Source organism: Diadema setosum, chromosome 19 (assembly GCF_964275005.1).
Source record: "Diadema setosum chromosome 19, eeDiaSeto1, whole genome shotgun sequence".
In the NCBI taxonomy this organism is placed as follows: Eukaryota; Metazoa; Echinodermata; class Echinoidea; order Diadematoida; family Diadematidae; genus Diadema; species Diadema setosum.
Genome location: NC_092703.1, coordinates 28,536,877 through 28,549,201, shown reverse-complemented (window position 1 = coordinate 28,549,201; position 12,325 = coordinate 28,536,877). Strand labels below are relative to the sequence as shown.

The following is a 12,325-nucleotide window of genomic DNA, read 5'->3' as shown; positions in this document are numbered from 1 at the left end:
TATATGCACACTGAAGTTTTGTTATTTCTCATTAGGGCACAATTATATGGACAAAGTGTGAAGAAATATAGGGTATTTAGCCAGGGGAATGCTTAAAAATAAAAGGATCAGAGTATCTTACGGTGAAGATAAGTGAGAGTAAACTCGGGAAGGATTGTGGGGTTTATGTCGAGATCTGCAAGAACGTTTTTCGACAAGAGTATGGTAGAATGATTAAAAGTAAGCATTTCATTTTTAAATGCACAATCCGTAGATTGTCGTTCATGCACATATCAATCACACATTGAAACGAAAGCACGAAAAAAAAACACCAATGTGACGAGGGCAAATTTGACTTAAAATGAATAATTTAATCAGCAACTCTATAAGCAAATGTCACTTACACATAAAATCTATTTCAGGCACAGCGTAGCCGTCAAGTACTCTATAACACATCCAGTCTGCACAACCGATGTACCAACCCCTTTGTAATCCTTTCATATAGCATTAAGCATATTTTACATCCGCAACATACTTTCACACCTGTACAAACGGCCTTATCTTCGGATCTGATTCTTTCTGCTCGTACGAAAGGAAGTTATGCCAAGCCCTCAGAAATTGGTTGAAAAACCAGGAGATAAAAATCCCGACACTGAAAATCTATCTCTACGTTGTTGGCCGGAAGTGTAAATGAGTCATACTTATCACCCATAGCACTTTTAATACTAAAGCATATTTCACACAGCCACGCGTTATTGCTCACACACCGTTCGCTCACACCGCACAACACGTACACGCTACCAAGCATCCATATCAAAAATTAGCGCGCGCAATTCAAACTAACTTCTCAAGATCATGGCGCTTTGGCGATCATTGGTCAACCAGTAGCATTGCATACGAATGAAGAACATGAAGAAAGGAGTTTCCGGTCATCCTGTTTCACGGATCATAATGTATCTTCATTTCCGTAATATTCTATAAAGCACTCCGCACGGCCGAATGGAAGCTATTTTTTTTTTTTTTTCAATAGAGAAGGCAGCATTGCCGCCATTTTGTCTCAGAGTTTGACAGGAGTGTGTGTCTCTGTAACCTCCTCGCGAAAATGTACATAATCATAACGTAAACAACAATAGCTCATCGCTGTTTAGACCAAACGAAGTGAGTAAATGCATCCATAATACAATACTTTGCAAAAAGGCACCCAAGATAATTATGTACATTCATACCAAGATGAAATGGCGAGTTTGCAAGATTATGACATCTTTCTTCATGGAGAGGACATTGATAGATATAGCGACAAAAAGCGCGAGCATCGGTAACAAATTTGAATCGCTGAAATGAAATTTCGGAGGAGTAACAATTTATCAGCACAACCTACAATTACAGCGTGAATGTTTCAGCTACTCACAGTACGTAGAAATTATTGTCTCAGAGCGAGCATTCATCGTATTTATTTGCATGAGAAGTAAATTACACTGTTATCTACCAGCGTAATTTTCGGTGCCACAAAACGTTTCAAAAAGAAAATAAAGAAGAATGAGAGTTCACGACCTTTCCATGACTCCAGGAATAAATATCATATTTCAAGTACTATCATAGATGGAATGAAATTCAATCCTCGATGAAATGATTATAGATTATCAATACTGAATGTTGGATTAAAAGATAATGAAGAATTCTTGCTAATGTACTGTCGACATACAAAGGTGAAAATTAATGTAATGCCCACCACGTGAGCTTGGTCATGAGGTGAAACAGCGACAGTTTTGTTTTTTCTTTAAAGTAAGATTGCATGATAATTTATTTGAAAAAAAAAAGATTGCATGATAATTTGTCATAGAAAAGGTGAGACATCGTACAATTCAAACATCATATGACACAATATCAACAATATTTAACCAAAAAGTTTGCATCAACAAAATGTGTATTAGTTAACGTCCGCCAAACATTACAATCAACATAATCAAGTCGAATGTATGATAAGCAGCAAAATAATTACCGTAAACCTAATTTGAACCTACGCATCAGACGTGAGTTCATCACAAACACCTTTAAAAATGAACATGATTGTCAAAATCTAAAAAAGCTCTTAAACAGCAAATTGATTAGTAACCCTATTGATGATTGCAACGATCAATTTACTGAATGTAGTTTTAGCTGATAAAGTGCAAACTATGATCCATCTGAGACGCAGCGATAGTCCCAAGAGCCAAACGATTTCAAAATGTAACTTTTTACACATCAAAAAAAAAAAAAGAAGAAAAAAAGAATGAATCACAAGTTCTTTTCAAGTTTTAGTATTCTTCGTTCTCCCCTTCATCAGCGGCGTCATCCGCCGAATCGAGTCCGACTTCTTCGTAGTCCCTTTCGAGGGCGGCCAGATCTTCCCTAGCCTCGGCAAACTCTCCCTCCTCCATACCCTCTCCCACGTACCAGTGGACGAAGGCACGCTTGGCGTACATCAGGTCGAACTTGTGGTCCAGTCGAGCCCAGGCCTCAGCGATGGCCGTAGTGTTGCTCAGCATGCACACGGCACGCTGGACCTTGGCCAGATCGCCTCCGGGCACGACGGTTGGTGGCTGGTAGTTGATGCCGACCTTGAAACCAGTTGGGCACCAGTCGACGAACTGGATGGTGCGCTTGGTCTTGATGGTAGCGATGGCGGCGTTGACATCCTTGGGGACGACGTCACCACGGTACAGGAGACAGCAGGCCATGTACTTGCCGTGACGAGGATCGCACTTCACCATCTGGTTAACAGGCTCAAACAAAGAATTTGTAATCTCGGCGACACTTAGCTGCTCATGGTACGCTTTCTCGGCAGAGATGACGGGAGCGTAGGTGGCCAGAGGGAAGTGGATACGTGGGTACGGCACCAAGTTGGTCTGGAACTCTGTCAGGTCGACATTGAGAGCGCCGTCGAATCGAAGCGAAGCAGTAATGGAAGAAACGATCTGCCCAATGAGACGATTCAGGTTGGTGTAGGTGGGGCGCTCGATGTCGAGATTGCGACGGCAGATGTCGTAGATGGCCTCGTTGTCGACCATGAAGGCACAGTCGGAGTGCTCAAGAGTGGTGTGCGTGGTCAAGACAGAGTTGTATGGCTCGACCACTGCTGTGGAGACCTGAGGGGCTGGGTAGATGGCGAACTCAAGCTTGGACTTCTTCCCGTAGTCCACGGAGAGACGCTCCATGAGCAGGGATGAGAAGCCGGATCCGGTGCCACCGCCGAAGCTGTGGAAGATGAGGAATCCCTGAAGACCGGTGCACTGGTCAGCCTATTGTTAGAAGAACAAGGGGAACAGCAGATTGAGTACCAGAATATTTCTCCAACAGAAGCATTGCATATTGCTACAAGACGTGCTGTGAACGCTAAACGTTATCTTTTTATAAACATTTTTATTTTACTTCCATGACGCCAGCCCGAAGGGGGTTCGTACCAATAAAGACCAACTCACCAACTTCCTGATCTTGTCCAGGACTTGGTCAACGATCTCCTTGCCGACGGTGTAGTGACCACGGGCGTAGTTGTTGGCGGCATCCTCCTTGCCAGTGATCAGCTGCTCCGGATGGAAGAGCTGGCGGTAGGCCCCCGTTCGAACCTCATCTAGGGAAAATGGAAGCAATGTTTATATGGTTAGAGTGACCTATTCGTCACGCAATTACTAGTGTGACGAAAACACACACAGAGACACAGATACAAGGACATGCGAACAGACAAACATATTCACATACACGATGACATCCTGTCAACATACAAAAACAAAACTTGATGTCACGGATTTAGATGTCTCCTCATAATCGCTGTTCCATATGACACTTACCTCCTCCCTTTTTATATCATGCCAATTGGCTTGGGGTCATTGCTTCTCGGGGTCATCGCTGCTCATTTGAGCAGAGCTATAGATGAGAGGTTAGAAAGGAGATTAACTTAATACTTAATTATGCAGCGTCGACATCACATGTTTGTCTACACTTACACTCCCTGGTCAAAAGTCATGGATTTGGAAAGAGGTTTTACACGACGGGGTGGCTTATTAGTTCAACAGCATTATGACACTGTATCCATTGTGCCTTCTCAATAGCTTTTTAGATAGGAACTTCTCACATAAGTGTCATTGTACTTAGTTTATTTGCATTGGACTTGGTTAGATTCATTCACGGAGAGGCACGAATGAGCTCACATGGCAATGGCATTTTGATTATATGGCTTTAATTACCTCAAGTCAGTTTAATACAATATTATTCATTTCTTGATGTATATTACCGCCCTAACAACAGCAGTTCAAAACTTTTTACCGCGTCCGACGCCGTTCAGATTTTCCCCCGCGTCCTGCCACGTCTATAAATCGACCGTAGCTCGTCTTAAACTCGACAGCAACGCGAACAACATCGTCTGCTTCACGGGAGACCTCTTTTTGACGTGTTTTGGCCGTGATTAAGCCGTAAAGCGCTGTGTGACCGGGCTTTAAGACTGATATGCCGAGCTAGACCGTTAACGCTAGTATGCACAAATCATGCAACGCTTGAAGTGAAGGATCATCTCCACGCTCACGTTGACTGTACGAGTGTTTTGACAACAGCGAAGGAGCAGACAGTCTCCTCTATGTAAATGTGACTATGTTGTCGTGGCCGCGCGATCGGGCGTAGTCTCCCAGTAGTATCCCATTCTTGCGCGTACATAATTTATTTTCACTAAGCTATACTTTCATATATACGTATGAATTCATGAGACAAAATTTATCTCTTTCGGCTCATACTGTTCAAGAGTTGTAATGACTTGGCATTGGTAAGGGTGAAAATAACTTAACTGACGACAAGAAGATTGTCAAGATATTACTTATCATTTATGTCTTGGTAATATGAAATTTATGTGTTCAAATTTATGGTACAGCTGTGAGGAATTTTATATTGCCAGTTTATTCAATTTGCATATGCATTTTTTTTTTTTTTGCATATTTTGAAAGGAAGACAAGTAATGGGATTCCATCATTTTCGAGTAATTGTTTGACTTATTGAATTATTGCCAGCTGGTTACTGCTTTGTTTTATTTGCGATCTTTCTCAAAATTAACTCTTATCATGGGCAAAGTTTCCTCTGAAATATGGATTTCAAAATCACAAATTGTTCTCACCATGCATATCATAGCGAATGCAAGGCAGGGACAAATGTGCATAAAGCTGTACTATATTTGGCCAATTCTATTCGTGTATTCACAATTATTTTTCACCATACTGTATGTCTCGACAACAATGAAACGATCACAATAGTCACGGATTTCGCGTGAGGAGAATATACTTTCTGTTAAAGAAACGTGAGTTCGTGTTTTGTTTTTGGTACAACAGTAATTTTGAAGGATTGTAGCTGAACAGTATTGGAAATTAACCGAAGATTTATTATGTGTGACGCATTGTCAGGATGCAGTGAATGGGAATACACGAATTTAGTAATGATCAGTGGTTATAGAGTAGATAACGTGATGTTCTTTTATTTTTTCCACGTGGAAACAGATAAGGAAAACCCGTTAATTCAAAGTCTAGAAACAAAGAGTGATAAAATAGAAATGATAGTGGTAATAATGACAACAATGATGAAAATAAGAATGAGAAGAAGAATAGGAAGAATAAAAACAACAAACAACAACAACAACAACAACAATAACAAAAACAATAGCAAAATAAAAACCGACAACAAAAGACACAAATTCTAGTTTCCCAACTCTGTTTGTCTTAACCTTTAATTGTATAATGTAACACATAGAGCTGGTGATATTTAAAGTAAGTGCATGTGTCTATAACAAAGACTACGCCAGCTTGTTTTATGCTCAGTGGGATACTCTGCGGGATTAGCCTCAATCTAGAGAAAATAGTCTTCATTATAGCTTGATTTGAACGCTAATTGGTTTAAAGGAGTTGGTAAGTAGGAACGTAACACCCACTGTCGATATAAGGCAAGGCAAGGAAAGTGGTGACTGCAACCTTATATTGGACTGTAAAGAGACCGTACGTCCAGACATAAGTTGTTTGTCTCGCCTTCACTGCATGAGTGACAGATCTTCTGTGTCGATACCATACGGATTTGGAAAAGGTGTATGTTACACTTCCTGAGTTACAGGAAATAGACTATGGAGATTGTTTTTTCTTTATTGTTCGTGCTTCAGTTGTCTCTGTAAACAACGCCGTCCATTTAAATGGGGAGTCTCCCAAACATATACATGGATTAAACAAGTTTACTAATGCAGAAAATGTAGTGAAACACTCAAAGTCGGATATGTATGACACACCAAGTGATGTGGATGGACCAGTAATACTATATAGTGAGAGTTAGAACTTACAGCGAACCCCCTTTTTTCACCCCCAAAGGAAACCCGGAAGAGCCTCTCACGTGCATGAATGAATGTTTGGAGTGATGCGATCATCATCTCATCTTCGCTATTAATCATGATCAAGCTAGAGAGGAGGACCGGTCGGGAGAAATACGACCAGCGCCCGGAACATAATTTCACCCCATACATGCCATAGACCAGCAACATAACATGCCTTTACCAGAATTGCATTATATTCGGGCTGTTATTGACCTTGACGAATCTGTTATCTCATATTCGTTCGGCAGACGATCACATTTCGCGTTCCTGTCTCGTGGAAAAAATAAAGCTGCCCCTCTCTAATCATCATCGGCAAAATGATTTCGACCTCAGATATCACCTATCAAGCTATAACCGGCTGAAGAGCTGATATAGTCATCGCTTAAGAAGTATTAATGAAGGCCGCTATATAGTCGCTCCGATGTATATCTAACTAGTCACCATGTTCCGATTCGGTCTGTAGATGCTGGTGCAAATGCAAATGATTCTCTTCTTTAATAACTTCGCAGTTAAGGGGCGTACTGAGGTCCGTGTGCTTATGGGAGGGGTTGTCACTTCAGCATTAGTGTGAATATCATTCTCTCGGATAGCGGCCTCAGCGGTCTAACTCGAGGTTTACTCCATCTTGTACAGTTCAAACCATGCATAACGTGAATGTTCCTCCCCCATCCTGTTTGCCGTGATTGAAAATTATCGTAGTTACCACTTATTCAACTTAAATCACTCAAACAGAACGAGAGACCGTCATTTATACACTCGGGACTCGCACGAACAAAGTTTCACCCGTTTTCCACCACTTCTAACTTTGATGAAGATAATTTATGTAAAGTTTCATCCTACCAAAGTTCACAGACCTCTTGGTATAGTAACCGGAAGTCATGGGAATTGCAAACTCGGTAAACACTAAAATTTCAAACCTCACAGCTATAGAAACATAAATTGTTGTGAGCCATATTGTCACAAAACAATGTGCTTTTCCTCCAAGATAGTCACGTGGATCTTGTGCAAACTTGGCCCTTTAAATACTCGTGATTGTTTCATGAGTGCGATGACTGCGAAAATAATTATCGCTCAGGATGTGGCGTAATCTACATAGAAAACACAGAAATGTGGGAATGAAGGTTGAAGCTATTATGTAGGCATCCTCATCAACGTAGGGGCGCAATAGCTCCTCCCGAACGTTAAAGGCGGCTCCTCGAAATTAAAGTTAATTGTACAAAGTTCTGAAGAGTGGAATTTTACAGAATGAGTAACCACAGATCTGGTACGCGGTATCAGGTATTCTTTCATTTCTATTTCTCAGATGTGGTCATGACAAATAAAACGCGGTGACACATGGTTTGGGGGCACATCGCAAGAAAAAGTTTTAGATGTCACGAGGAGGATCGGGCAGGAGGGGTGTAAGGAGTCTACCCATTACCCCAGTCATCCTCGGCGCACGGTCGGGTTCTTGGTGATGAAGTGCATTGGTATGCTAAGAATCCAGGAGCACTACACCAGCCTGGACAACGACGGGGAGACACGCGATGTATTTTATAACGACTGATTATCCCCATGGCACGCGTCGGGCATCAATTATCATTTTGAGTTCTCATTTTTTGTTTCATTTTGTTTTCATTTGGCGAGTCTGGCTCTGTTTTTCACCCTCCATTTCATATCTGATAAGATAGTGCCGACTGTTGGGAGACCAAAATGACTTCATTGAATGGTGTTTACTTCGAATTTGGACGGGCGATCGCTCTCCTTTCGCGGAGAAAAGCAATAAAGTTATTCCCCAACCCCACTTTTTTCCTCGTATGGTGGATAAGATCTGCTCACTTGTCAAACAGTGTCTGCCTGTCCCTCTCCCTGTCCCTCTCCCTCCCTGCCCTTTCTCCCTCCTTTTTTCTTTCCGTCTCAAACTGCACTGCCTTTGATGAGTCTCAAAGAGAGTTGTCTATATGTTGCTCTGGACGATTCATATCGTCCCCTCTTTTTCTTTGTCGCGCGCGCACGATTAAACTCCTCATCTTCTTTTTATACCACAACAAGGATGTGTTTCTCCACCATTTGGAATATTATCTCTTCTCCATCAATATCATGGATCGGCAACTCTCTCCTCCTTGTCCTCTTCCGTCTCCTTGGCTTTTCTACCAACATCTTTTTCTTCTTATGCATCTACCTATACTTTGGTATCTCTTCTCCTTCTTCTTCTTCTTCTTCTTCTCCTCCTCCTCCTCCTCCTCCTTCTTCTTCATCTTCATTGCCATCCGTTTTCGGGTTTTTTTCTTCTGTTCTCCTTCCTCATCCTTGCGTTCCTATAATACCTCAAAGTCAAATTCCAAATAAATGTATAATATGTCATCTGCATGTTATCTACAATGTCATCAGCGCATTTCGCTCCAGCAGTACCTGTCGTCATCAAGAAGTTAGACAGTTCCTCAGACCGGGGTTTCATTATCGAATGTCGGAGGGAAGTTGTAAGGATAAAATAGTGCGGAGGATATCCGGTGGTCTGTACTGATATGGATAGTAGAGCATTGCTTAGCGTGGCGTTTCCGCCCCTCGCATGTTATGCCGAGCGACGAATCCTGAGCAGTAATATGGATTATTCACATTGCTCTTCCCTCTACGGGTTTAAAGGGTATCACGCTATTAAGATTATGAAAGGAATGTCATCGTATGGTTTACTACAACCAGACGGGCAAAAACATATTTCTCTAAGCTTTTGAGGGTGCATAAAAGCGCTAGTATCCTGTATCTATGAACATTCGCAGGGAATTTCAGTAATTGATCTGGAAAATATGATAAACCATCACATCACTATCTCATTAGTTTTGCTGATGTTTTCAGTTAGATTATGGACTCGGCTGGTTGCTGTTTAAGTCACTTAGTGTATGGATAAGATGTAGCAACAACTACCAAAACGGTACGTCATAATGTGTATCACTTATTTTTTTTTTTCATCAATTGTACAGATAATTCGCGAGATAATCATAATTGTTTCGGTTTTGTAGCTACAACAAGATTAAGCTTTCAGAATCATGCATTATGTAAGAAAAATCACGATATAAAACTTCATATTGTATTATGTTTGATTTCATCATAGATTGCTTGTTTTATAAATAATTGAAGGAAAAATAGATAGAGATGGATATAATATAACAAATACATTAGGTATACCCAAAGTATAGAAGTCAATTAGAAAAACAATCTTAACATCAACTTAGAACATTGATGTAAGCGTTGAGGGCGTTTTTTTTTCTCATCTCACCTATGACAGTGGGTTCGAGGTCGACGAAGATGGCACGCGGCACGTGCTTCCCGGACCCGGTCTCACTGAAGAAAGTACAGAAGGCCTCGTCCGGAGCCTTCACGCCTTTGTCCGTCGGGAGGTAGCCGTCAGGCTGGATGCCGTGCTCCAGACAGTACAGCTCCCAGCAGGCGTTGCCAATTTGGCATCCGGCCTGGCCCACGTGGACGGAGATGCATTCACGCTGTGAGAAGGAAAGATTGACGTAGAGATAATTTGTATCAGAAAACAAGAACAAAAGTTAACCATGAAAAACAACGAATGACTGCGGAGGAGGGCAGAAAGAGAGAGAGAGAGAGAGAGAGAGAGAGAGAGAGAGAAAGTAGGGATCTCAATACAAGCTCTCACTCGTGCGAGAAACGGAAAACCTCACTGTATACAAACAGACAAACAAATAAATAATAAAAGAAAAATACTTTAAAATCTGTATTGTAATTCGTTCTATGTGACTGCGTTGGAAGCAATGAATACACGTAAGACAGCATTACAGGACCTAATGACTTTAAGTCACTTCCGAAGTACTATAGGCAATAAGGAAAAAGTGCCACAAGGGGCATGATAAAGGGGAACAATAACCGCAGCCAGCTACGGGACTCGAACTGCGCACCTCGATTAGATTATTGTCCTATGTCCACTGAGCCACAGCACCTCGCGATCCACTTATCAAATATAAACAACAACCTGGTTTATACAATCTTTGTAAGGAAATCAAAGCAGCTATATAGCACAAACACATATACCCGCGTACGTAAGCATTAATATTATTCAACAAGCCTCGTGACTTGGTAGCGTGTACTTTTGTTGTTGCAATACCCTGGACAGCTTGTAGTAATTGTATTCTGCAGCAATTTCTTGGAAAGGGATTATTATCTACTACTACAATGTCTGAAAATAAAATCGAGGTAGCGTAAGCAGACAGTGTGTAATTGAGGCATTTCAAGTATGTTCGGTAAGTGCCTAGACCATTTTCAGTCGTGCACATCAAAACCGACTGGTCACATCCTGGTTTGAGGTCTTTGCCTTAGTTTCATTTCTAGGACCAGTCCAAAGCTTTCTAAGATGTTTGTGAAAGGAGAAAAAAGAAAATTTTGGACTTATTCCAAACTATTTTTTTTTTTTAATTCAGTGCGGGAAAAATCACATGAAAGCATTATAATCCATAACTTCCCTTTTCTCACACATACAAACTAAAATGATACTCTGTGCACGTAACAGTACAACAAACTCACGTAGCCTATACCTTGTATTCTGACCTTTTGATGTTAAAGAAAACTTCAAACTTCAAAGCTCCTCAGTTTAAAAACGTAAACTTGAACTTGTACTCAAGCACTTCCGCAGAATTCAGAGCCATTACCCCATACACTATACACAGAGCTTGCGACAAACTTGTAGGTTTTTGGCCTAAATGGTTCCCAGAACATTATTACAACTTCATTTTCATATATATATATATATATATATATATATATATATATATATATATTTTTTTTTTTTTTTTTTTTTTTTTTGGGGGGGGGGGTAAATGTTTGCATGTCAAAATTGTGAGTTGGTTGAGTTTAAATAGTTCAAGAACATTACTTTAGCCACTGACTCTCAAAAGTCGACTTGTTTTGTTTGTACTTCTCGTTAAAGGACAAGTTTACCTTCATTAATATAAGGATTGAGAGAATGCAGCAATATTAGTAGAACACATCAGTGAAAGTTTGAGGAAAATTGGACAATCGATGCAAAAGTTATGAATTTTTAAAATTTTTGTGTAGGAACCGCTGGATGAGGAGACTACTAAGGCTCGTGATGTCATATGAGTATAACAGTATAAGGAAAATGTAAAGAAAATTCAAAATATTTTCACTTTTTTCGCATAATAAAAGAGCACTTGACTTGCCTCTTTCTAAAGGTAATGGGAATAATATTACCCATAACATACGTCAGTATCGAGTCAAGGGAATGTGTACTTTTTTCAAAAGATGAAATTTTATGAAATTCTCTTTATATTTTCCTTATATTGTTGTACGCATGTGACATCATACACTGCAGTAGTCTTCTCATCCAGGGGTGACTGCACAAAAACTTCAAAAATTCATAAATTTTGAACGGATTGTCCGATTTTCCTCAAACTTTCAATGATGTGTTCTACTAATACTGCTACATTCTCTCAATCTTTATGTTAATGAAGGTGAACTTGTCCTTTAATGCTAGTAATTTGAGTAGGCCTGCTTTGTCTTAAGATAATATTCAAAAAGACATATTGAGACTTCGTAGTGGAATATCACAATTTCAATATCGTCATTTCAAGTGCTGAACAGTTCTGAAGTCTGTGTTGGAATAGGCTGGAATCGAGATGAAGTTCAGGACTGAAGAATGAGCTGCATGCAACTCGTCAAACTGAGATGAGTTGGCATCTAGTCAAACGTGGTATTGTTTTCACGATTTGGTGCGGCTTTTACAAAGAAAAAAATGCTTTAACAAATTCAGCTGTCCTTTTCGATCGTCTAGTTCCTGTAACAGCTCTTGCCTTTTTACTCGCATATGTTTTATCTGTAAAGTAATTTACATAACTAAGTCCTTGCCGGACGCAATATTTTTTTTCCAGGATGGGAAAGTCACTAGTGTGTGTAAAGTCTATGGCAGTCTACTGACAAAAAACGTCTGAAACTAAGAATATAGGGAGACAAATTGTGTTTGCATAC

The 12,325-nt window shown here is 40.4% G+C and overlaps 1 protein-coding gene across 1 annotated transcript in view; it reads right to left on the bottom strand.

Moving 5' to 3' along the window:
• Positions 1 to 329: 329 nt before the first annotated feature.
• The window catches only part of LOC140242630 (tubulin alpha-3 chain-like), a 38,899-nt gene continuing 26,903 nt past the window's right edge, over positions 330 to 12,325 (bottom strand). Inside the window, exons 2-4 of the mRNA XM_072322383.1 lie at positions 9,597 to 9,819; positions 3,438 to 3,586; positions 330 to 3,257 (exon numbers count right to left, since the gene is read on the bottom strand). Coding sequence (XP_072178484.1) covers positions 2,274 to 3,257; positions 3,438 to 3,586; positions 9,597 to 9,819 — 1,356 coding nt within the window. The 3' untranslated portion in view covers positions 330 to 2,273. The remainder of the gene's footprint in view (positions 3,258 to 3,437; positions 3,587 to 9,596; positions 9,820 to 12,325) is intronic.